The sequence below is a fragment of the Vitis vinifera genome, chromosome 14 (assembly GCF_030704535.1).
Source record: "Vitis vinifera cultivar Pinot Noir 40024 chromosome 14, ASM3070453v1".
Classification (NCBI taxonomy): Eukaryota; Viridiplantae; Streptophyta; class Magnoliopsida; order Vitales; family Vitaceae; genus Vitis; species Vitis vinifera.
In genome coordinates, this window is record NC_081818.1 from 2,023,871 (window position 1) to 2,050,576 (window position 26,706).

Genomic DNA, 26,706 nt, shown 5'->3' on the forward strand with positions numbered 1-26,706 from the left:
CGGTTATAACTTTGATATTGTTAGCTTAAAGTTACAATTGAAGAGAATGGGTTTGTTTGAGAGTTTAGGTCTTTCACGTCATCTACATAAAGACTTATTATTACTTATTAAAAAATAAAAATAATTATATAATTGTAATATCTTTTACTATCCTAAACTCTCCTTTGGATTTTTCAAGGGCTTAATGTTAAGTTTTTAACTTTTATGAATTTGATAATATCATTACAAAATTTATAAATGAATGAATAAAAAAGCCATGGTCCGTATTTATATATTTGAAAATGACATTAGAAGAAATGTATTTAAAATACTAGACACATCCTTTGAAAGATTATGCCTTAAGACACCAAACACAACCTTTGAAAGAGGTTGTGTTACACCATTTAAAACAAGTCGTGTCTATTAAGAAACAACATGTCTTCCAAAAAAAAAAAAAAATCCTAATTTGCATTCACCTATGTAAATTCCAACAATCCCCCGCATGAATGAAAATTGTTTTAAAAAATTCAAATGACAAACTAATTGATCAAAATAGTAAAATTTGAAAAGTAATTACATCAGGACAGGTAGCTTGTGACTTTGAACCTTCCTTAGTGAAATATTAACGAATTTACTAGTTAGAGAATTTTGGCTCTAAAACCATCTATAATGATCGATTCCCTTGTGTACATGTAATATCGGCTACTACGGGCCTAAGGTTTGAGTGACTTTAATATAATGTTAGGCCAAAAATGAATAATATCGACACATAAGAAAGTCATGTCATTAAAATTTTTCTATGAAACCCTGAAATCAAAATTCATAACACCGTGATCAAATCATATATGAAGCCTGAAAACCCAACATAAGAATAATCGAATGAGTTTAAATGATAGGCAAGTGCCAAAAACACAAATATGTCCAAGTATCTACTAAATGGAGAAATATTAATCCCCCCATCAAACATAGTCTCCAAATTATCAAAAGTCTTAAAATAGAAAATCAATAACCTCCTAAATGAAAATGTAATCAAACTGGCAACCATAACATGTATAAATGACTACAATATAAAAGAAAGTAGTAAACAATCCACCAAACCAACCATATATAGGCCAAAAGCATATAAAATTGACTTTTAAAATATTATTTTATATTTTAAAATACAAATGCAAATTTTACAATTTAAAACCATTAGAAACAAATTTTAAAATAAAAAAACTATAAGAAAAACAATCTTAAGGTCATTAAAAGTGCGTTTGAGAGTGATTTTAAAAAACGTTTATAATATTTTAAACGCTTAAATAATAAAAATTTTCAAGTATTAGTATTAAAAACATTTTCTATAATCACTACCAAACAAACTCTAAGAGTGCATTTGATAGTGATTTTATGAAGTGTTTCTAATTTTTATATCACTTAGAAATTTTAATCCTTCAAATATTAAAAATATTATAAACACTTTTTACAATCACCATCAAACACACTCTAAATGTTTACGAGAACATTACTTTTATTCTTGTGAAGATTATTTGCTTAATCAACTCCTTTGGTAATAAATATAGCGAAACTTATCTCATTTTTTACTTTATTTTATACCTTTTAGATTTTCTTAATTATGCTTAGAAATAAGAGACAGGAATGAGCTTTACATACTTTTAGTTTTTCTTAATCAACTCCTTTTAGTTTTTTAATTCCTCCATATTCATCCTAGATGTTGACAAATTCTCTCTATATATTACTGAAACTATAAAATAGATTGGTCATGACAACATTTATGATCATTATTATTATTTAATTATATTTCTAATAAATTTATTTTTTTAATACATTATTATTGTTATATTCAAAGTGTGTTTATTTGTTTGGTATCGAGTATTTATAAATTTACCATTTGCCTAATGTATGATTATGACTCGTTAAATATTATCCAAAAAGAAAAAATGATTGACAATTTAATTAAATATGTGTTATTATTATTTTCCAACTAAATAAAAATAATTTTTATTACTCAGTATAAGATTATTTTTGGCTCTCATAGAGTATTGAGGAAGAAAAAAAAAAGATTTTTCTCACATTTGATTTTAATATTGAAAATAGAAAAGAAAATTAGTTATAATTAAAATTAGTAAAAAAAACGTATATATTTTTAAATTATATTAAAATAAAATATAAAAATAATTTATTAACTTTTTTTAAATATAATTTTGATTTTTCTCCGTTATTTTTTTTTTCACATTTTTTCTCAAACTTTTTGGAGCCAAACATATTCTAATATAAAAAAAGCATGTTGATAATTATTTTTAAAAAATATTAAGAATATGTCAATTTCTCAAAAAAATAATAAAATATTAATAAACCAAAATTCATTTTCAATAAAAAAGAAAAAAAGGACTGATCTTGCTAACAAACAATCAATCATTTTCCTCATGTGAAATACAAGCGTCACTGATCCAAACAGAAGTTTTCCATTGGTTCAAACTGTAAGCCGAGGATTGCCAACGTGTCAAGTAAATCAGTCAAAACAAGCAACCCCATTGGTCAGAATCCAACACCCACAGATTCCCATCGTGGCACATCTCAGCCGTTAGATTATTTTCAAAACCAGACGCACCTCCCGCCAAATTAAAGTGGGACCCACCTCAAGCCTAATGTCGTCATTTCAGTATTAAGTACAGGGCTTCTTTCGTCATTTAGAGAAAAATCTAGGGGAACTCTTGGCAATTCAGGACAAGGCCATTCGCCAAAACTGAAACCTTCGGATTGCCAGCGTGTAATATCTCCCAGCCGTTTGATGAGGACGATCCAGATCCAATTTTCCTACTGGCGAACATTATAAATACAAACCCAAAAGACTACGACCCCACCGCATACTAAACGTCGATTTGGGATATTTGAATTTGGAGATTCGGCAGAGCTTGAGAAGGAGTCAACAATGGAGAACACCAAGCCAACGAAGGGTGCCGGAGGAAGGAAGGGCGGAGAGAGGAAGAAGTCGGTGTCGAAATCCGTCAAAGCGGGCCTGCAATTCCCCGTTGGTCGTATCGCCCGGTTCTTGAAGACCGGCCGCTACGCTCAGCGGACCGGAACCGGTGCTCCTATTTATCTCGCCGCTGTGCTCGAATACCTTGCCGCTGAGGTATTTTCTGATCCTTGAAGTTTGAATTTATCTTTCTGTGTTTGGTTCCTTTGGAAATGTAGGGAAGTTTTGTTTGGAAAGATTAGATTTCTCCCTTTATTTGATTTTGAAATGTGTGCCATAGCTTCAGATCCTTCATTCTCGCTTATCTATCTCTGATCGCCTCCTTAAAATGGAAAAGTGCAAATGGATTTTGTTTCAGAAAAAAACTTTAATGCTCATTTCCATTAATTTTGTAATGTATATCTGATCCAAACAGAAGTTTTCCACCATATATCTTTCGGTTGAGAAAACATAACTCGGTTTTTATGAAGCACATATCGTGCGCTTAATTCCTATCAGATACTTGAAATTTTAATTTGTGAAAAAAATTTCAATTCTCATTCCGATTCTTTTTGCAATGAAGGTGTTGGAATTGGCGGGAAATGCAGCAAGAGATAACAAGAAGAACAGAATCAGCCCTAGACATGTGCTATTGGCCGTGAGAAACGATGAAGAATTGGGAAAGCTTCTCAGAGGTGTTACCATCGCAAATGGTGGTGTTCTGCCCAACATCAACCCAGTGTTGTTGCCGAAGAAATCCAATTCAGAGCCCAAGTCCCCTAAGAAAGCCTAAACTCTCTTATAGTCCCTTGTTTATTTAGGGTTTTGTTTTTTTGGCTTCTGCTTTTGTCCTCGCCTAAGAGTTGCGGATTAATAATTACTGTAGTTGTATCTATTTTACAAATGAAATGGAAGGTTCTCCTTTTTCAGTTATTGTATTTATTGATATCTTTTTGAGTATCAACCATCTTTGATTTGAAATCAATGGGAAAACAAAATGACTACCTACTTGATGGAAATTGATTTAGAATGGAAATGGGCATTTTAGTTCCTTTGCTACTTACTTTTGAGGTTAGATCATTTATGGCATGCGAATAACATATTTTCACGTCCGTGTATGGGTTGAAAATTTTATGGGATGGTCTAAATATGATTGAGCATTTATATTCTATTGGCAAGAGAATGGAGTTGCTCTCTAGGTTTGCAGTTTATATGCTAAGCCTCGACCTTCACTGTAGCTGTTATGGCCTGTTTGGGCTTGCCACTTTCAGTTACAAGGTTTCGAAAATGAGCCGAAATCCTAACTCGTTGGGTTTTTCGTTTGTCTTGGACCTCTGGGATGGATCAAGTTGAGGCCCGTTGCAAACTTGGTTCTGAATACGGCCCAATTGCCTGGGCTTTGCTAGGGTATAAGCTCATGAAGCTTATGCAGATAAACTACTTCGTCGGAGACTACTAATAAATGCTCCCTTTCTCTCTACGTTTCTGTTTGATTCCGGAGAAAACACAGTGAGCCGAAAACATACCTTCAGGTGTTACTGCTGCATTCTTAACTTTGAAGTCTGTTCCTTTTCCTTTCTCTTTCCATATTATCTTGGGAGCCGAACAGCCAATTCATCAAGTTAATAACTTTTGTTATTATATTCGCAGGGAATGGCTCGAATCTCCACTATGAACTCCGTCTTGCGGAAGGTTTCTGTCGCCGCGGCCGCCTCTGGTTTGTTGTATTTGTGTCGCGATTCAGATTCCAGTGAGCTCCAAATATTCTTCGAACTTTTATCTTTTTCCTTATTGTTTTGTTAACTGGAAAATAGAGGAAAAGGGCAAAATTTTCTGTGTTGTTGCGTTGGTTTATGGATGCCGTGATCCGGAACTAAGCCAAGTGCTTGTGTTGATCACAGATGATGTGAAGAACCAAAGACCGAATATTTTGACTCTGTTTGGCAAGTGTATTCTAAGTCAGTTTTTGAGAACTGCATGTTTTGTGGAATAATAATTTTATTTTAAATATGTTTTTTCTTATAGAGAACAGAAAACTATTTTCGAAAAACATGGCCTTTTGACTCTTCTCTTTGCCCTCTTTTCTCCGGACGTTTTTCTTTACAAACCAAACAGGGCTTAATTCCCTTGAATTCGCTAACAAATCTAGAATGAATTTGAATGCTAGAAACAATGGTATCAATATCTGTTCCGGCACAATTTCGAGAGCCATTGTTGAGGCCATGGCAAATTGCTCAAGATATAATTCATCGTTCTTCATTCCTTTCACAGGGAGATGCCTCGCAATCTGGTTTGTTTTTTTTTCAAGTTATATTTATTTGTTGTTGTTGGTGTGTATTTTTTTTTTTTAAATTATAAATCTTATCATAAACAAACATTTCATTATCATAAAATGAACAAATACAAATAAGGATGCAAACTCACTCATTCACAAGACAACTCCATACTCTACAGAGAGTTAAGGTTATTGCATTACCAAAATTGTTACATTTACAAGCTGAATAATAAGGCAAAATTGGCTTCTCAATCTGTTTAGATATTTACCATGTAATTAGCTAAGGAATCCAAGTCTAAAGTAATATAAAAGCTTCTTTCCTTCTTATTCACCCGTGATAGTATTATTGTGGAATCTCTCTCTATTGGAAGATTGGAGTGGCCCTTAGCTTTGGTTAGCTTGATGCCTTCCAACAATGTGAATATTGATGCCTCAATTCCTAAGCCCACTCTACCATGTTTAGAAGTGCTTTCACTAATGTTATAGGATGCTCAGTGAGTGTCCCCAATTCCTAACTGTACTCGGCTAAGTAGCATCCATCAAAATTCAACTTGATGCTACCCACTGGAAGAGGAATTCATGTGGGAATTGTCTCATCAACCAACCTAGTAGATCTACACTTCAACTCTAAAGCTATATGGTTTGAATTTTCATGTTATTTATAATCATTCTTTTGGCATAGCAGCTTCTTTCTCTTGTTATTATTTGGTCAAGTAAATTTTTTTTTTCAGGGAATCTCCCGCCTATTTTCTCTAGAATTGGACCTGTTCCATCAGCAGATGTAAATAAGGAAGCTTTTGGGAAAGTGGGTGATGGTGTGAAACCATCTTGTGGATTTTTAGGCAGAGATAGTATTGCCAATGCAGCTGCTATGGTTGGTCCTGCTGTTGTCAATATATCAGTACCACAGGGTATGTTGCAGGGACTATTAGTTTAGCATTTGAGGTGTTTTCCTTGAGAAATTATTGGTGAGCTTGTTTTTAAAATTTGTGCTTGCAGGTTTTAACGGGATGACTATTGGAAAGAGCATAGGCTCTGGAACTATCATTGATCCTGATGGTACTATCTTAACTTGTGCTCATGTTGTAGTTGATTTTCATGGTCTCAATGATTCATCCAAAGGGAAGGTTGGTGGGCCCCATTTTATTTTATTTGTCACTTCCTATTTATATTCTTGCCTTCTTGACATTGGGATAATTTGACCATTCTTTGCCATGTCTCTGAGCTTTATGCACGCAAGCACTTGATACCTAGTCATGAAATTCTCCATTAATTTGGTTGTAGATTTCTCTTGTACACAAGGCATAATCATCAAGAGCCTGAATGGTACACAGCATAATTGTCAACAGCTTATTGTGCATCAACACAAGGCATAATACATTTTCATGTAACATGATGTATTACCCATGTGTATTGTATCTTAATTATATCCTAAGATACAAAATGTGGCACATACTCCTTTTATTTATTTGTTGGTTTTTTATAATTGGTGAATAGAAGTATCATTAGAAAATGCCAAAAAGGGTCCTGTTAATGAGATCTATAACAAATAGGCTCACATTCCCAAGGATCCCTTTGGCTAAACAAATAGAGGTTTTTAGGAAAATTGTCTTTCAGATTCTGCTTTGAAAGCTCAAGCCTTAAAATCTTCACTTCCTACAATTTTATAAACAACAATACAAAGCCATAGGAGCTGTTCTCCTTATTTTTTTCCCCTTCTTTTGTCATATTCATGCATGGAATACATGTACATTTGTCTATTTTTAATAAATTTTAAGAAAATCAAATTTGAAATAGTTTCTTAATAATGCAATATTGTCTAAAATGTACATTTAAGTTAAAATAAAATTTTAGAAACTCTCTTTTGTATTTTTATTCTTTTCCTCCACGTTAAAATTCTCTTTATGCACTTGAATCTAATATCATTTTATACTTATCTCTTTTCTTTACAACTTTTTTGGGGTTTCTCTCAACCCCCAACCACTTGAGGTGTGGAGGTTGAAGTCTCAAAATATTTAATGAGTTTCAAGACTATGTGGGAAGCTGAAGCTTTACTATTCAATTGGATTTGAGATTTTACAGGCTTTTGGGACATATTTTTTTGGGTTGTGGTTTGTCTTTGTGTGTGTGGGGTGGAGTTTGAAATGTAGCCTTTGAGACGAAGCCTTATTTGGTGAGATGCCCTATCGCATGCATGGGAAAATTATAGAATTATCTATTCTAAAGAAGGTTTTGCTTGGTAAGTGGAGTTGGAGGTTTGTTACAAAAAGGGGAGACTTTGTGGAAACAACTCATTATGAGGAAGTTTGAAAAGACCCCCTTGTGTGTAGATTTCCCTTTTTTTGCCATAGCCCATTGAAAGGATGCTTTGGTTGTGGGTTTGTGGAGAATTAGATGGGGGAGAGAGTTGGAGAAAACGTTTCTTAAGACGGTCTCATGATTGGAAGAGGTTAATGCATTTATTATGACAAAGGTGACCAATAAGAAGAAATGATGAGGATAGACTGATTTGGAAAAATCTAAACGATCAAATTATGTGGAATTGGAAAGTGGAGGGTCTTTTTTTGTAAAAGTGGGTTGGAATTCTTGGGTCCCCATGAAACTAGGGTTCTTTGCTTAGGAAGCGGTTTAGGTGAGGGTTTTGATATTGGATTAGCTTATAGCTAAGAAGTAGAGGAAAGACCTTGGTGGACCTTGCTTTCTTTGTAAGGAAGCAGAAGAATTAGTTGATCATATCCCTTTTTATAGGGTCTTGTGGCATTTTTTATTCTTCATATTTGGAGTGGAGCGAGTCTTAACTTCTTTAGTGTAAGAGGATTTCCTATGCTAGCATGGGAGTTTTCTAGGGAAGAAGCCCAAAGTGTGGAAGGTTGCTTTTTTATGCCCTTTTTGGAGTATTTGGAAAGAAAGAAATGAAAGACCATTTGAAAATATGGATAGCAAGAAAATGAGAGAAGAAAAAAAAAAAAAAAAAACCCCTCTCTCCTTACTATTTGCTAATCTAATCTTCATAGCCCTTCATGAATAAAGAATGCATCATGGATAAAGAATGATCATCTGTATACAGTTTGATCCATTCCAAAGAAATATCTATTTTAATTGCTTGTTTTGATTGTTTTGAGTCTTCAAAAGCTCGTTTGTTTCTTTCTTTTCATATTGTCCAAAACAAACATAGAGGGAGTGGTTCTCAAAGCGTTATTTTTTTTTCTGCTTTTTGTCCATGAAAGATCCATGCCAGCTCAATAGAGTTCCTCTTAAAGTTGTTTGTTTATATATAATTATTGTCTTATTAATCTTGTCATTGATAAATGAAGTAAAGAGATCACTAGAATTGATGGATGAAGAAGAAGAAGAATGGATGAGGAGGAACTAATGTAAAAACTATTGAAAATAGCTAACAATTAATTTTTTTTTATTATAAGTTTTATAGGTTTTTATTGTTCAATTTTACAGTTTGTTATTGTTCTATTTGATGAAATTTATTATTATTTGTATTATTTTTAAAAATTTATTTACTTTGAGGTTTTTGTCCCTTTGCATCTTGAGGCTTGCACCTTGCCTCATTAGTCTCAAGACCGCTTTTTGGCCCTTTAAAACTTTGGAACCTGGAGGCTTGGAATTTTTGAAACTACAACACATGAACACATATGTATCCATAAATATATATACATACTCATATTTCATTTTTGGTATATTGGTTGGGGATTTGAGTGAACTTTAAGACTTTCGTGTTGTAGTTTTATTAGCAGACTTATTTTTTGGGTTCTTTTAATGGACTATGTGTGAACACATCATATCTTGTTCAGTTGTTTTCAGAAAAACTCTTATAGTTAATGTTTACCTATCTATTATATTGAAGTTGTTTCACCTTTTCTATCCTTTGCATTTTCATGAAATTGGTTATATATCACTACTACATTCTGGCACTACATGTGTTTTGCACATGCATACTTATTTATTTATTTTTATCTATTTTTCAACATGTGAGAAATTGTTGCAATATGTTACATGAAAAGATAGGAGAATGATACATGACAACTTACTAATTGACAACTATGCATGTGAGTCAGAGTCTGAAAGTGATGCAGTGGAATATATTATGGTTTTTTTAACATCGCTAGACAGAACATCATAAAAATGTATTAGTTATATATGCTAGTTGTCTATGCATGTATTATGTTGTTTCTGTTACACAAGTAAGGAAAACAAAATATTTGAATGCTTTGGTATGACATTGGCAATCATGCATGTGGTTAATCAATCAAGAGAAGTCCATGAGACATAGGTTTTAGTTGCAACTTACTCTTGTTGCTTAACTTTTGCTTAAGGAACTTTTATTTGAATAAGATCATTTTTTTGGAATTTGTGTATTCAATAGTGTGGCTGATGTTTGACTTTTGTTTTGCCCATGTGAAAGACTAAGTTGGTGGACTGATTGAATTTTCTATGTCGTGGGTGGATCTCTCATATTGGACTCTAGATCCATCATAATTTTCTGTGAATGAATAAAGTGAGCTAGAAAAAGGTACTCAAACCCAAAACTATTTGGATAGAGTAGATAATTTCTTTGTGAAAAGAAAAGTTAAAAGATCCACCCCAAACCCATGTTTACTTTTTTGATTGCACATGGATTTCAGTATGTTTACATCCAAAACCCAGTCCCTTCCCTAGACATGACTCCAAGAAAGTTAATGCAACCCATACTGCATGAACATTTCTGGATGGAAATGAACAAATTTTTTTCCATCATTTAAGGACCATTTACATTTACTTGATTTCATAGTCAAATTATTCATGATTTGCTAGATCCATTCATACAAATAATATCAAAATACTAATAATGGCCCATATACAACGTTCATGAAGTAGAAGATGCTCTTGGTAAGATCAAAGAAAGAGCATGTTCTTCTTACATAAAGAATTCTTCTAAAGTTCTCAACCTAATCTTTTCAAAGAAGTTATTAGATGCCATATCAAATGTTATTCTCAATACTGTCACGATTAACTGTTGCAGGTTGATGTGACCTTGCAAGATGGTCGATCATTTCAGGGTACTGTGTTGAATGCTGATTTACATTCTGATATTGCTATTGTAAAGATCAAATCTTCAACTCCACTTCCAACTGCAAAACTTGGCACTTCAAGTATGCTTCGTCCAGGGGACTGGGTTATAGCTCTGGGCTGTCCACTTTCCCTTCAAAATACAGTTACTGCTGGTATTGTTAGGTATTCAGAATGAACTGAATTGATATATACTTTTTTTCTTCTTTACTTAATATCTTTGGACTCATAAAAAATCATAGTTTGTTTACATATGGTTTCTACAATGAAATTTGAACTACCTAAAAATCTTTCAATATTTTATAGTTTGTAGTCAGTAGTGAATTTGTAACATCTGATTTTCTTACTTCATTATCCTAGTAGCAATATTCTAGAACATATTTTACATGTTGGATTAATGAACTTAGCTAGAACTCCTAATGGTAAATGATTCTTTTCTACTTTTTTGTTTCTACCTTTTTGGATCTAGTTGTGTTGACCGTAACAGCAATGATCTGGGTCTTGGAGGAATGCGGAGAGAGTATCTACAGTCAGATTGTGCAATCAATGCTGTAATATAAACCTCCCTCTCTCTCTCTCTCTCTCTCGCTATTTTTCTCTCTTTAGCAGTCACCTTGTAAGTATATAAATATGAGTGCATCCCCTCATGCACTGTTCTACTTTTAGTGTGGTAATGTGTGTATTTATTGATGATAGCAGTGGCTAGGATATTGAGATGAATAATTCTAACATTGGCAAGCCTAACAGCAGCTATCATTTCATTCGACTGTACTTTGTTGCTGGATAAGCCACTTGAATTTTATATACATAGAAATGTAAGAGATTGGATATTATATTGTGGCATTTTGGTTTGCAATTAGTTTAAGGTTTGAATTTGATGATTTTTCCCCCAGTAGTTGAAAGCATGAAATCATGGCTTAGGGATTGCTTGTCACTGTGGGATTTCTTCTTGATGTTGATTGGACAACTGTTGCAAAGTTGTTTAGAGAGAATAGAGGGATAAGATTAACTAATTAATTTATTAATACAACAAATTTTGATCCTTTATACTAAGAACTAGTGCCTGAGGTTTGAATTATTTGAAATGTCTCTACTATGCTGCTTTCAGGATTCAAATACCTGTATTATTGGCATTCATGAAGTTTATTTTCATTCATGATGTTTTTGTCAAAGACCTACATCTTTTTATCGATTAAATTTAGAAAAGCCAGTCTATGGGCAAGGTTGGATTTCCTTATTTGGAAGGGACGTAAATTTTGTCTTGCTAATAAATGGGATATAGGATGACTTTAATCAGTTACCTTATTTTGGCCAAAAGTGACCATATTATAGAAATAAGATCCTACATCCTGTTCCATGTCTTTATCTACAGGGTTAAGGAAGGATTTGAGAGGATATTGATTGTGGCAATTGGAACAGGCTGGAAGAGAAAATTTTCAAATCGTAAGGCTACTGGTATTGTAGATTAGCAGATTACAATTTTGTGCTTGCTGCAAATCCATAGATATCCAGACCTGAAGTTTTGTGCTTTTCTCTTTGTACAAGAGGTCATTTTATGGTGAAATGCTGTTGTATATGGTTCAAGGAATAGTTGCATCAATATACATGTCTGCTTGTGTGTGTGCTCTCAGTTGTGGTTTCAACTAACTCTTTCATGTATTATCTGTTAAAAAGTTCTTTTGTCTGTTTAAAAAAATCTTTTTGTTGTTGGGACATTCTGTTTTTGTGAACTTACTATTTGTTGTACTCTGTTTTCAAATTCTTTCGATGTAGGGAAATTCTGGAGGCCCCCTAGTTAATATTGATGGAGAAGTTGTTGGTGTTAATATTATGAAAGTACTTGCCGCTGATGGCTTGGCCTTTGCTGTACCTATTGATTCGGTTTCCACAATTATAGAACACTTCAAGAAAAATGGGTATGTTTTATGTTTTTGTTTGAAATTAAATATTTAGCTATTGAATTCCATGCCATTGATAATTTAGTTTTGAGTTGCATCATTTGTTTCCTTTCTCTCTCTCTCAAATATAAGCAGTCAAGAAGGTTGAAATATTATTTCATTCATGTATTTACTTGTCTTGGTATAGACTACATCATTTACCTCATCTCATAAGAATCCAAGGTTGAATATAACGTAGATATTGTCCACTTTGACATCTTGCTCTCTAAACAGTGAAAACCTGCTAACAGATCTTTCGGTAGGAATTTTTGTTTTTGTTCTTTGTTATTTTATTTTAGACCAAGAAGAGAATTTTATCTTATTTTATATTGAAAGTCATTTTATCTGTTATTTCAAGCATTTCTTGGTTTACAATATGACTGTACTATAGGGTTGCACTTATTAGTTATTCTTGAGTTGTTTGAGCCATACACATCATAGGTTACAATGTTTTTCAGGAGAGTCATTCGACCTTGGCTTGGATTGAAAATGATTGATCTCAATGACATGTTGGCTGCTCAGCTTAAAGAAAAAGATGCCAAATTTCCTGATCTCAACAGAGGCATTCTAGTACCTATGGTATGCTTTTTCTTGGCCTTTTCTCCCCCTTCCTATCATGATTCTGAGTGTTGTTTAGAAGTGTGTTGTGTCATTAATGCGAAAATATGTATTTTTTTCCCAGTGCTGACAAATTTAGGATCAGCTTGTTAGAAATTAAAAACTGAAAATGACACAGAGAGCAAGTTTGTAGTATGAAGGCTGTTTAAAAACAAAAATAGATTCCTGAAGATGAGTTATTTTAGGACATTGCATTTTGTATTTCATAAAATGTGAAGAGTAACACTTTAATAGTAGAAAACAATTCAAAAGTTGCAAGTTTTTAACTATGTTCGTTGTTTTACTTTTCGAAAATGAGAACAATCAAAGAGACCTATTCATTTTTTCTGCCAAATAGTCTTTAGAATTCATTGGGAGTCAGGCTGACCCAGCTTGAACTGGGGAAACTGGGTGTAGATCAAGAAATGCTTGTTTGGGTTGGATGTGTAAAATATAGGAAGTACTAGGAATATATAATATCATTTTTGACCAAAAGTAATACAAGTCAATTTCATATTTGCTCGTTTGGCTGGTTTGGGGTACCTAAAATATTTATAATCAGGTTGGATTTGGATTTCTAGAAACCAGCCCTTTTTGCAAGACAGGCTTTCTTTGGTAAATTTCTGGGCCCCCTGCATCTTTCGCCGACTGGAAAAACAATTTCTTAATAACTAAGTTATCTAGTTTGAAATATTATCCAATGTAAATAATCATTTGAAACATAAGCTCTTTCCTGCAAATATCTTGATGACTAGCTTTCTATTTCAAATTGCATGCCCGTCTCATGCTCTCTTAGACAATGTTGATAGAAAATTATTCATGAAGTTGCATGTTTCTCAATCTCTTTTATTACAACCTTTCAAATTTGTTAATCAGGTAACTCCAGGATCACCTGGTGATCTGGCTGGATTCCATCCTGGTGATGTTGTCACAGAATTCGATGGGAAACCCGTTGTGAGCATCAAGGAGGTATTTAAGCACATTCCCCATGCATGTTTCCCTACTTTCTTTTCCTTTTATTTGGAGTGACACTGGGGTTGATTTGAGCAAAATCACACTGAAATATGGAACCATTTGGATCTCCAGTTATGCGTAAGTGTAACTGGGCCATGTTCCTTTCAACACAGGTTACTTGGTCCACGAATTTATAAGGGTGATAAAGCCACATTGTGTTGGCTCAAATTCATGAGCCATGTAAAAGCCAATTTGAATGCGCAGCCATAATCTGGTGCAGAATATTAGACAAAATAAAACAAAATAATATGGTAGTAAAGGGCTCATCATGGGCTACTCAACACGGGTTGCCCTCGTCCGTGATGAAGGTGGATTTGGTTGTAGCTAGTAGCTTTTCATAGTACAACTGTCGAGAGACTTTACTAGTGAAGAAGGGCCAGCCCCTTGAGTCGATCATAATCTCCGTGATTATGTATGCTAATGTGTGTATATATTAATGGTTTTGTTACAGGTGGTTGAAATAATGGGGGACAGAGCTGGGATTCCTTTGAAAGTAGTTGTGATCAGAGCAAATAACATTAGAGCGACTTTGACAGTGGTCCCAGTGGAGGTGAGCCCGGTCATGTAAATGGTTTGAGTTCTCTTCTTCCCTCATGATAGAATCTTAGTTTCATTTTTTTAGTGTCATTCATAGGAGATGTGAGCAGATTATAGAAAAGTTGTTACTTTTTCATTACAAATTTATGCATTTTTAAATTCTTTAATCTTTCAATTGAAAAAGTTAAAATAAGGGAAATGAGTTGAACTACTTAAATTTTCTTCGAACCAAACATAACCTTAGTTATCAACTAACTTCAATGTAACATGGAAGGCAGTTAAAAGGAATGAATTAAGCATGGATTTTCTTTTAAAAGCGCTTCTATTAAATCCAAATATAGAGGTAGGGAAGGAGAGTGAAATTAAAGGAGGCTTTTGTTTCGGTTGGAATTGTAAGTTCATATTCTCTGTAACCGAACAGGGAATAATTTTGAACATTCTCCTTATCAAAGAAATCACTCCAAATATGTAATTCAGTATTTGTAACGCTTAGATGTATACAGCTTGTTTGGATTTTTTAAAAGTAGAAAACCGAATTTAAAAATTCATAGCATTATTTGCTCGTTGTTCTCTATTTCCAACTTTCGAAAACCAAGTAAAATAAATGGTTTTTAGATAACAATTAAAAGTTTTTTTTACTAGTTTTTAAAAATAAAGGAAAAGATAGAGAAAAAAAATAAAAAATGTAGACTTTATTTATGATATTCTTTTGAATTCTATATTTATTGTTGAATATCTTTAAAAATTTTCATAAGGCAAATAAATTCTAAATAAAACTATACTTTATACATAAAATTATTTATTTTTAAAAATAATTTTAAACTCAAAAATCAATTTAATTAATAATAGAAAGTCATGAAACTCAATAATATTGAAAAGTCATGAAATAAAATTTATTAAAAATTCATAAATAAATTTTAAATCAAACAAGATTTAATGTATTAGATTCATTAATAAATTTAATAAATTTTTTAAAAAACTTGAAATTTAAAGAATAATTTTTTATAGACAAAATATATATAAAATCATACAACACCTTTTATTGATTTGTATTTAAATTCATATTAAATAAAACATTATTAACAATTATTATTTTTAAATTATGGTTCATTTTGAAAAAATAGAAAATTGATGTAATTTATAATTTTATTATTGTTATAAAACGTGGATAAATGTAACACAACTCAAAGTAAAGATAATTTTTTAACAATATATATAATGGGGGGAATGAATCAAATAAGAGAGTTTTAACAATATATATAATGGGGAGAATGAATCAAATAAGAGAGTTGAGAGAATGAAAGACTGAAAGAGTGAGAAAAAGAGGGAAATTTCTTTCTTATTCAAGAATATATATTACAAGGGATGAGAAACCTTTTTATATGCTTTCCTAATTACTTCCATTAATATTCCCATTAATGAATATTAATGAAAGTCATAAATAATATTTAATTAATATTTATTATAATTAATAAATATGGTGACATTCATTACTTTAGTTATAACACTCCCCCTTAAACGTCCATCACATTAGAAGAATATGCCTCATTAAAACTTTGTTAGTAAAAAACCCTATGAAAAAAGCCTAGCAAAGGAAAAAGTACAATATTTTTAAGTTGTTCTTGGTATGTTAGGACTGCCTCATTAAAAACATTGTCAGTAAAACCCAATCAGATAAAACTTGGACAAATGAAAAAATAGTACAATACACTAACATCATTTTACAAGCATACTCCCCCTCATGTCAATATCCTTGAGTTGACGCATTCTAATATTGTGTAATAACTTCTTGAATGTTGAGGTTGACAATAACTTTATGAATAAATCTACTAGATTATCACTTAAGCGTATTTGTTGAACATCAATTTCACCACTCTTTTGAAGTTCATGTGTATAAAAGAATTTTGGTGAAATATGTTTCGTTTTATCTCATTTAATATAACCCCTTGTTATATGTGTAATGCATGCAACATTATTTTCAAATAATATTGTGAGGCCACCTTTGATAAAGGGGAGTCCACATAATTTCCGAATATGTTGGATCATAGATCTTAGCCATATACATTCATGACTTGCTTCATGAATTGCAAATATTTCTGAATGATTTGATAATGTGGTCATCATTGTTTGTTTAACAGATTTTCATGAAATAGCAGTACCATTGCAATTAAACACATATCCTGTTTGAGACCTATCTTTATGTAAATCTTAAAGGTATCCTGAATCTAAAATGTATCCTGCATCTACATATCCAAACAATTGTTGCTTTGATTCTATTGAGTAAAACAAACCCATATCAATAGTTCTGTGAAAATAGCGCAATATATGCTTGATACCATTCCAATGTCATCGAGTTAGAATGGAACTGTATCTTGCGAATAAATTAAAAGAAAAGTAATGTCTAGATGTGTACAATTGACAAGATACATTAATGCACTAATAGCACTAAGATATGACACTTCGACCAAGTAATTCTTCATTTTTTTCACAAGGACGAAATGAGTATTTTTTCACATCAAGTGATTGAACAACCATTGGAGAACTTAAAAGCTTATTATTTTGCTCAGCAACGAGAAGACATGATATTAATTCAAATTATTTTGTAAATCTATGCTCTCAATATTCTTGTTATAAGAACACATTCGAGGCATGAAATGAAGTAAAAGTTTTTTCAACATTTCTTTTTTTGTAATTTTTTCTCCACAACTTTAATTGAGAGTTAATTTTGAAAAGTACAGAGTTATATTTACTAATAGTTTTAAAATCCAACAACCTCTGGTGTACCCATTCATATCAATATTTTGAGAGAATCACAGTTTTCTGGTTGTCATATATTTCCTTCAAATTACTTTATAGAGTAAAAGAACCATTTATTGTAAGATCCTCATTTTTTAAATCTTCATGGAGGTGATGGTGAAGGAAAATTAGTGTTTTTGCATGATCCTACATGTATGCTTGATTTCCTTCTTTGATCGTAACTCCAAGATTCATTGCATTAAAATGTATTTCAACATCAAAGATCTAAGATAGATAATTTTTTTCCGAAATGTCAAGTGCCACAAATTCGAATTTTGTGACATTCGACATTGTCAAATAATTTCATATATATGACAAAACAGTATTATTAGAATTAGTTATAACAAATTGATAGCATTGGTATAACTTTTGATTATAAACAAAATCAAATAATTTGCTTATAGCTTTTAACAATATATAATATAAATTAAATGAATTTAACAATAGCAATATGTAAAATTTTATTTTATATAAACAACTTCAAGTTTAAGATACGAAAGTTACCTTCAAAGCAATTCGTGCTAATAACGTGTTATAAAACGAGAATAAATGCAACGCAACTCAAACTAGAGATAAATTATGTATTACTTCAACACTATATATAATGGGAGAAGGAATCAGAGAAGAGGGTTGAGAGAATGGAAGACATAAATAATGAGATAAATGAATAAATTCCTTTCTTGCCCAAGAATACATATTATAGGGGATGAAAAGTTTTTTTATAAGCTTTCCCAATGACTTCTATTAATATTCTCATTAATGAATATTAATGAAAGTCATAAATAACATTAATTGTTTTATTAATTAGTATTAATGAAAATTATAAATAATATTTAATTAACATTTATTATAATTAATAATGTATCATTTTTTAATTTATTTATAATTACAAAACTATTTTCATTTTTAATAAAACTTAAACTAAATTCTATATAAATTGAATTTATAATAGATTTATAAAATCAAAAGAAAAAATTTTATTTTTACTTTTATTTTTTAAAAACAAATTTTACAAACATCTTTATTGTTATAAAATTATTTTTCTTTCTTACCTTAAAAACAAAATTTAAAAACAAACATAAAAAGATGACCAAACTGCTCATATCTTCTCTGCTTTCAGTACTTTTTACGGTCATTTCCATCATTCCCGACAAAAACCATCAGCGGCAGCAACAGCAACAGCGGCTGCAGCAATAACAACAGCAATAATATTAATAATAATAACATTGCTTATGTCAACTAATTATTTCATACACCAAGTTATGACTAAACCGAGAAACATAACTTCATCAAAATTGAACGCTGCAGCTTTCCGTAACAACCACATCTAAAGCCCAGCCTACCAAAATCAATAGATGGACTTGGGACACGCAAAGATTAATATACAACAACTGTCTTCAATCTCATTTATTTATCAAGTAATGTGGGGTGAAACAAAAGTGGTAAGGGAAAAATAAAAGCAAAAAAAGAAGGAAGAAGAGCAGTCACTGTTATGGTTTGAGTTATATACATGTACAGATATTGATATTTGCATGCATATACAACACAGATATTGAATTGCCAGCATTTCAGCTCATTTCCATTTCCTAGTATATATACAACTTATTAAGACCCCCTAAACAAATCTAGGAAAAATAATACCCGTAACGACCATGCCAAAGTAGAGTCATGCCTCCATCTTGAGAGTTTAGAAAGTTTCTTCAGGCTTCAGGAAATTGTAGTACTCCAGCTGGGTCATCTCTCCACCTGCTACTGGATCAAACTGGCATCGGTAGAAACTGCATTTGCAATTTATTTGTTAATTATCGATTTCATTGCATGTCAGCCTTTCACATGAAATACAAAGTTCTCTAAAGGCATACATAATTGCATAAACTGATGTACCACATACAAGATAGGTGTGTGAATAATCAGATCAGAGATTTAGTTATCAGAACAAGACACCCTCTGATTTAATCCCTAGAAGATTCAATTCTATTGAAATCAGAAGCTTGCTGAATCATTGTAAAGATGATACTAGATCTACTTGTGAAAAGGAATTAAAACCGTGATAAAATCCATTTCCAGTAACATTCTTGTCTTTGATAATAAGCATGGAAATGAAGGATTTGGCAAAAATAGGTGACAGTACATAAACTCCAAGTAGCTTGATCATTATCTAATCATTAACTAGCTTTGCCTCAGAAAGTTAACAATGGATCTTGACTAGTTAAGATAATACACTGTGGATGATGTTGCACAGAAAGCAGTTATTATAGAAGCTATTCCTATCCCTAAGATGAAAGTGCAGGACTTACCCTAATGGATTCAGGCATATAAAGATGAATTTTCAGTGATGTGAGCTAGATGGTTGAATAGAAACCTACTTCTTGCGAACTTGACTTGGTTCCAAGCAAGGATTTGTTGGATGGGGATTTATAAGAAAATTCTGAAATGCATATAAATATCTCAGTGTCTCCAATTAACCCTGCTACATAACTTGGTAGGATGAGGTTTTTTAGTTGAGCCAGGTGTTTTTCAATGCTTATCATCCAAAGGGTAATTTTCTAAATGGGATTTGCAAATTACAGTGTATCATAAAACAAATCCCTCGGTTAACGCTATGGAACAACATCTCCACAATGAAGATATTGAAGAAGAGGTTCAATATAAAAATATGTCCAAGTTGAATGAATAAGGAGACATGTTAATTAATTTCATTAATGGTTTGAAGGGAGTTAGAAATTAAAAACTAGATAAACATGTGAGTCAGGCAACTGAAGACAATGAGCATATGAGAGCATAGGAAGTAGATGTGTTTCAAGGCCCATCCTAAAATCCCATCTACAAAATAGCAATTTTTATTTTTATTTTTTATTTATATAGGTGAAAAGGGAAATTAAATTAAAAGTGCTTGAAAAAGGCGTATCAAAGTACATGGAGTATACTTATAGCACCAAATAGCAAAATCTACAGGTAATATGCCAAATTGCATCACCAATGATAATAATACATTCTAGTTTGCAAGACCACCATGAAGGATGAGGAGATAAAGGAATTAAACACCACACCAGTAAATGGCCTCTAATGAACTCATTCTATAATTGTAATTGTGAGGGGTTTCTAATGCCTGACTTATTATTAGAAGGAACAGAAAAACAGTGCAGAATGCACCACTATGAAGTGATGGATATTCAAGATGAAAGAAGCACCAATGTTATCATGGACTCAGTTCGAGTGCCAACTCCTCAATGGAACATTTAGGACCTGTTGAAGATATTTGTTGAGAAAGTTTTATCTATATACACAAGGAGAGTAATATGGCCATTGATACCTTAAAGGGATATGTTGGAAAGATTATGATCCACGTTGTCTATCAATTTAGTTCATCATGGGAGGCTTCCCACAGAACAACAAATCAACCGCCCTTCCACTATTATCTTCTACTTCCTCCAGCCACACCACGACATCACCCTCCAAGAAAAACCCCCACCCACCCCCGACCAACCAACCAAACACACACCTACCTCCAACCAATAAATAACAACTTGAAAGTTCAAATCAAAGAATTTACACAAGTTTAATATGATATTTAGTTACCTTCCATCCATGCCAAGGATCACAACCGTGTTCTTTTGGTGGCCAAAGGCAACAATGTACTGAGAACCTTCATGCAATCGGAACTGAGCGACAGACCATTCTGAGCTGAAATACCTTGGTAGCACACCTGCAAAATATGAGAACCCACAATTGCACAGATAAATGCAGATCCTTGATTCATTATTGGGACATATCCATAATTCAATATTCCTAATGCCTCATCCTAATGGACTGGTTTGGAAAAGACATGCTGCTCTACCACTTCAGCTAGAGTCGGAAGGATATTCACTAATGTAGCCTGTTTAAAAATCTCAAAATGATAAAGATGTATTAGCACTCTTTTCATCTAGAAAAGATAGTGGATCCAAGAAGTTTTATATCACTTTCATGAAATTAATGCAATTAAATGAGCAAGGATTCAGACCAACAACTTCCAAAAGTGCAAAAGTTGAAATTGGGCCAAAGCGACAGTCAGCTGGCAATTTATGGTTTTTCTAAACAGCTCCTTATTATTACTTGCCACTACAATTCATTTCCTTCTTGATCCCAAACTATGTAACTACAAATTGAGGACCAAGATATAACAAATTGTATCTTACAACAAATCGAAATAAAGAACAAATTGATAGACAATCCTACCTTTCATGAAGGAGAGAGATGAAACAGCTGATGGAACAGAAAGATTTGGTTCAGATGAACTGCGTGATCTGTCACTCCCTAATGATCCTGATTCAACTTTTAGGCTGAAGACATGCACAGTTCCCTTGTCACTAGAAACAGCCAGCCATTGGGCACTAGAAGAGAAAGCTACGCTGTAAATTTCTGCTCTATCTGCACCTCTCCTTACCTAAATTGAATGTCCAAACAATTTAATTAAGTTTAAATCTTTTATAGCAGCAACAAACAGAGCTGGCATGAAAATTGGTCATGATAATATTTAAACAATAAACAAGCATAGTAGAGCCTAAAAAGATCCACAGCTCCACAGAATTTCAAAGGTCAACAAGTATCGGTCCTAAATAATGGGAAGTAATAGAGAAGTATTTATTCCTACTTGTGCAATCACATATTTTGAAACTTTTTGTTTCAAGAGCAGAAACAAATCTTGGTACGCACTTCTACCAGAAGCTTCTCTGGAAATACATGTCCAAAGTTGACAAGTATTGGTCCTAAAAAGTGGGAAGTAACATAGAAGTATTTATTCCTACTCTGTGCAATCATATATTGTGAAACTTTTTTTTTTTCGAGAACAGAAACAAATCTTGTTACACACTTCCACCAGAGGCTTCTGTGGAAATACGTACCCAAAGAAATTTAGTGATCAGTTTACAGATCAAAGATCACAAAAAGTTAAAGCAGGGTAAGACACCTAAAAACCAGGTATCAGGAGCCATTTATCACCTACGCAGTTGACTGAAAATGTACATATAAATATTCTAGATACAATGATTAATCTCTACACAATCAATCTTTTAACTCATTTCGTTTTACCTTTCAAAAAAGATTTCTATACAATCTAACAATTCTCAAGTTTCCATTTCAGAAACTATTTAGAGAGGGTTAAACTTGGGTCTAAAAACAGTTCTAAACATATAGGATTGTCGGTCAGCAGGGTTGATACATCTATCATTTAGAGTATGAAAACAACTGACACCAAAATGTGTGATTTGCAGGTACCAGCTATGATCCATTCTGGTTTGTCTACTTCCAGCTAAGGGGTGTGTGTGTCTGAAGCACCTTCCATGATGGATTTTTCATTGGGTTGCGATGTAGGAAACATTTTTGCTATAGATCAACCCATGAAGAGGAGCTGGACTCCAGTTAATTCGCATTGACTTTGCAATCAAAGGGAAGACTAGGTGAGCAGAAGAAAGTTCTTTGTGCTAGTTTTGGGGTGTTTGAAAGGACCCCAACTGTAAAAATCAGAAAGAGAAACAAGGGATATGGTTTTGGCATACGAAATCTGGTGAAATTTTAAATTTGGAGCTTGACCTAAAATTCAAAACCTAATGAAGCATGAACTTTCCCATTAGATATCTCTCCTTCTCCCACAATTAATTTTCAAATCCATCATACTTCGTCTCTCACATGCATAAAGTGAAACCTTTTCAAAGCCAAAGATCTTCAACTCCACAATTCACAACATACCATTATCAAGCAAACTCAATTCACCAAGAAAATTCAAATTAACTCGAACACAAACAGATAAAAAATTTGCATTTACCTCCTGCAACAATGTACCATCCAAAGTATTGAAAATCCTAACCAAAGTCCCCTTACTACTCGATGTCGCCAGCAACCGCCCATCCTGCGTGAGGGCAAAACACGCAATCCGGGAATCGTGCGCCATTATGAACTTAGTCCTCTTCGAATTATAGTGCTCAACCCTAACTTGCCCCTTAAGCAACCCCGGACACACTAGAACCATCGATCCCGATAGCTGCGAAACCTCACACAGTCCCTTGGGATTAGCAATCGTCTCGATTTGGTGTAGCAGCTTCAGGTCAGCAAAATTGTATACGAAGATCTTCTGCAGCAGAATCGCCACTATCCGGTCCCGTCGGAGCCGCACCGATTTCACCTCCGACCGGAAGGAAAGCTCACCGATGCACCTCGTCTGGTGGTCGTCCCAGATCATAACCTTGTTCGGCGGGTACTGCGGGTCGGGACCGCCCCCGACAAGTGCCAGAATATTGCACCGGAACAGCATCTCCACCACTCCGATCCCCGTTCCGCTGCCGCCGTCATCGCCGCAGAAGTCGCGGCGGAAGATCTCGCGGAAGGGATCGCAGTTGTAGATCCGGAACCCGTGGTCGGTGCCGGCGGAGAAGCAGCCATGGTCTTGGTTAAAAGAGAGGTGGAGCAGCGTCGGAGCGGGAAAACGGGTTGGGTCAGCGCTCGGAGGAACCGAATCGTCGTTGTATTCAGATTCTGGGAGGTCTATGGTTTGGGAAGAGGAAGCGGAGGGAGGCGAGTTCGGTGCCACGGGCGGTGAGAGGAAATTAGGGTTGGGGTTAGGGCCTGAGGGAGGCAGAGGCCAAGATGCCGACGAAGAAGGAGGCGACAACGTGGCCATCCGACAACCGGGGTAGCACCGATTCTATAGGCGGTCTACAACAATCAATCTGCGTTCCGGAACGCAGATTTAGGAAGAAGTGATAGAGATAAGCTGGGGAATTTTGATTAGGGAAGGTGGCAGTAGAGGACATATGGAGTGTACTCGCTTTGTACAATTGCCACGTGTAAATTGAAATTTTAAGAAAATCTTTTAATTTTAATCAAATTTCCTTCTCATTTCAACTAAATTAGTTTAATTTCCTCATTTAAAAATGAAAAAAATGCTGCTGTCAATGGTCTGTTAATCTCGTTTTTACAACTACATTTTGTTTTTTTGTGTTTTTTTTTTCTCCAATTTACATAGAGTAAATATTTTTTAAGTTGAAAATTTATCTATCAAAATAACATCAATTTAACTAATAAATTAACCATTTTAATTTTCATAAATAATTTTTAGAGAAATATAAGAACATGTTTGATGACGGTTTCAAAAAACAGTTTTAAAAAATAATTTTTAAAAATTGGTTTTTGACATTTTATTGAATAAAAGTTTATTTGAGAAACATGAAATATTTTTAAAAATAATTTTTATATTTAATGCTTTATTTTTAATTATTTTACGTGTTCACGTAATAATTTTTTAAAATAAATAAAATTAATTAAAAAAATATTTTTTATATTTAAAAATAAAAAAAACAAATAACGATTTTTTTTAAATAAAGAATTACTTTAAAAAATAGTTGTGAAATAGACGTTAAAGGTCTCTGACATACAACATTATTTAGTTAATCCAAATTTAATTTGACTTTTGAATGATTTGAACAAGTTTGAGTTGAATTAAGTCCAAACCTAACCTAACGTCATTAAATTACAAACAACCACCTACTTGTATCTAAATAACGGTACAAGCAAAATGGACCAATCAATCTAAGTTAACTAACTCAAATCACACTAAAAATAGAATTATTTAATTTGCATATTTTTTTTCTTAGTAAAAAATCATTTTCTTTCACAATAGTGCAGCCCAACGCTATGGGTGTTTTGAAAAAATGATTATCTAGAATACTATACTTTTAAAGGAAAAAAAAAAAAGGACTACCATAAGGTAGAAAAAAAGGGGGAAATAAAATTAAGATAAATGACATGTGAAGATGTTAGTTACGTAAAAAGAAATAAAATGAGAAAAAGGGAAAAAGAGAAATTTTAATTATTTGTTGGGCTACAATGGTTTAGTCGGATTGATAGTTAATTTAAGTTTAACTTGAATTAAAAAACAATCAATCTAAGTTCAACTTCATCCTATCTCTATCGTCATGTATTTAACTTAAACCCAACTCAATCTCATTTTTTAAAATTTGGGTTGAATTCAAATTGATCGATTCAACTCAAATAGGTCTAGTTAAACTCAAGTTATTTGAGTTTATTAGATTTCAAGATTCAAAATTCATCTATAATGGTTTTTTAAAAACTTTTTTTGTATATATTTATATCAAAATTTAAATAATATATAATAAAAAGCAATAAAAAAGTAAAATAAAAAACTATATCTTTTTTAAAAAATAAAAAATATATATAATGCAGATATAATTTGATATTTTTTAAAAAAAATCTAAAAAGAAAATGAAAACTATCACATATGATAATAAATGTTATAAATAGTATAAAAATATTAAATTGATTTCGGATTGGACTCAAGTTGTTTGAACCTTGGCTCGAGCTCAATGTTGAGTTTAGGTTGAGAAAATTTAATGTAAGTTTAATCCAAGTAATGAAAATGCTTATCTAAACCCGTCTAAACATTATGTTGGATTCACATTCTTCAAGCCAACCTATCTAAGTTGCATCCCTGGTTATTTGTCGAAGTTGTGAGGTGAAGGATGAATCAGATATCAAGATTCCATTAAGTAGTAATTTTAAAAACTGTTTTTAACTTAAAAAATGTTTTTTGAAAGAAAAAAAAAAAGAAGTATTTGTCAAATTTTGACAAACACTTTTAAATTTTGAAAAATCAATTATAATGTTGACATATTATTTGTAGTATATTTTGAAAAAAAAAACATTTTATAATTGATTGTTTAAAAAAAAGGCTTTAAAAAAATATATTTTTATTAAAAATACTTTAAATAGAAAAAATCTTCTATGATGTTGGGTTCTAAGAAAGTATTAAAAGAAAAGAAAATAATATCAAGAAAATTATTATTTTTTATGTTTTATTTTAATATGGAAAATAAGAAAGAAAATCAAATGAAAATAAAATTATTTAGAAATTTACATATTTTTAAATTAATTAATCTTTATACATGTAAAATTATTATTATTATTATTTCTTTCTCTTTAAGCTTCCTTTTCTTTTATTTATTTATTTATTTTATTTTCTCTCTCTCTTACATTTTTCCTCACCACGCTTACGTGGCAATGGAAACGAAAACAACTCATGTATCAAAACTTGCTTCCTTGTGCTTGGTTTTTTGTAGTCAAGATGATTGGATTTAAAAATTTTGACTTTTGTTTATTAAAAAAAAAAAAAACTCAATGATTAATTTCAAGTGTAGAATTTCTTATGTCTTTGAAGGGAAGGCACATCTAACTAATTACCTAAATACTGATTTATAAAAAAAAAAATGACATTTATATTAATTTTCAGTATTTGATCAATATTTTTTTAAAAATAAAAATTATATTATATTTGAATATTTTTTATTGAAAAATATGAAAATTTGTTTATATTTTGATAATATTCATGATTAAAATATTTAAAATTTAGAAATAATTTTTTATATTATATTATTCAACATATAAAAAGAATTTTTATGTATTAAATAGTAAATACAATAGCATTAATTTACAACATATTTTATAAAATTTTTAATTCTTCTTTATATTCACAAATTAAATTTTTTTAATTATTTTTTTTT

The 26,706-nt window shown here is 32.2% G+C and overlaps 3 protein-coding genes across 5 annotated transcripts; 2 read left to right on the forward strand and 1 right to left on the reverse strand.

The window, feature by feature from the left end:
- The first annotated feature begins 2,788 nt into the window (after positions 1–2,788).
- LOC100256203 (histone H2A.1) lies at positions 2,789–3,871 on the forward strand. The gene is made up of 2 exons (XM_002283935.5): positions 2,789–3,115; positions 3,522–3,871. Exons 1-2 carry the CDS (start codon positions 2,912–2,914, stop codon positions 3,729–3,731), a joined length of 414 nt encoding a protein of 137 aa, XP_002283971.1. The 5' UTR covers positions 2,789–2,911; the 3' UTR covers positions 3,732–3,871.
- A 481-nt stretch (positions 3,872–4,352) lies between these two features.
- LOC100264796 (putative protease Do-like 14) lies at positions 4,353–14,552 on the forward strand. 2 transcript variants are annotated; one of them, XM_002279642.5, is made up of 11 exons: positions 4,353–4,498; positions 4,589–4,688; positions 5,106–5,228; positions 5,945–6,124; positions 6,213–6,340; positions 10,228–10,439; positions 10,744–10,825; positions 12,048–12,190; positions 12,670–12,790; positions 13,685–13,777; positions 14,274–14,552. In XM_002279642.5, exons 2-11 carry the CDS (start codon positions 4,592–4,594, stop codon positions 14,388–14,390), a joined length of 1,296 nt encoding a protein of 431 aa, XP_002279678.2. In that variant the 5' UTR covers positions 4,353–4,498; positions 4,589–4,591; the 3' UTR covers positions 14,391–14,552. The 2 variants fall into 2 exon arrangements, with proteins under 2 accessions (XP_002279678.2, XP_010659630.2); XM_010661328.3 differs by having other exon boundaries at positions 4,362–4,470.
- A 3,233-nt stretch (positions 14,553–17,785) lies between these two features.
- Positions 17,786–23,910, reverse strand: LOC100251047 (autophagy-related protein 18a). Of its 2 annotated transcripts, XM_019225285.2 has the most exons (5): positions 22,959–23,910; positions 21,374–21,581; positions 20,735–20,861; positions 18,797–18,933; positions 17,786–18,340 (listed from the first exon to the last, which is right to left on the reverse strand). In XM_019225285.2, the coding sequence occupies exons 1-4, from the start codon at positions 23,808–23,810 to the stop codon at positions 18,843–18,845; spliced, it is 1,278 nt and encodes a 425-aa protein (XP_019080830.1). In that variant the 5' UTR covers positions 23,811–23,910; the 3' UTR covers positions 17,786–18,340; positions 18,797–18,842. The 2 variants fall into 2 exon arrangements, with proteins under 2 accessions (XP_019080830.1, XP_002283982.1); XM_002283946.4 differs by lacking the exon at positions 17,786–18,340 and having other exon boundaries at positions 18,533–18,933.
- Positions 23,911–26,706: the final 2,796 nt, after the last annotated feature.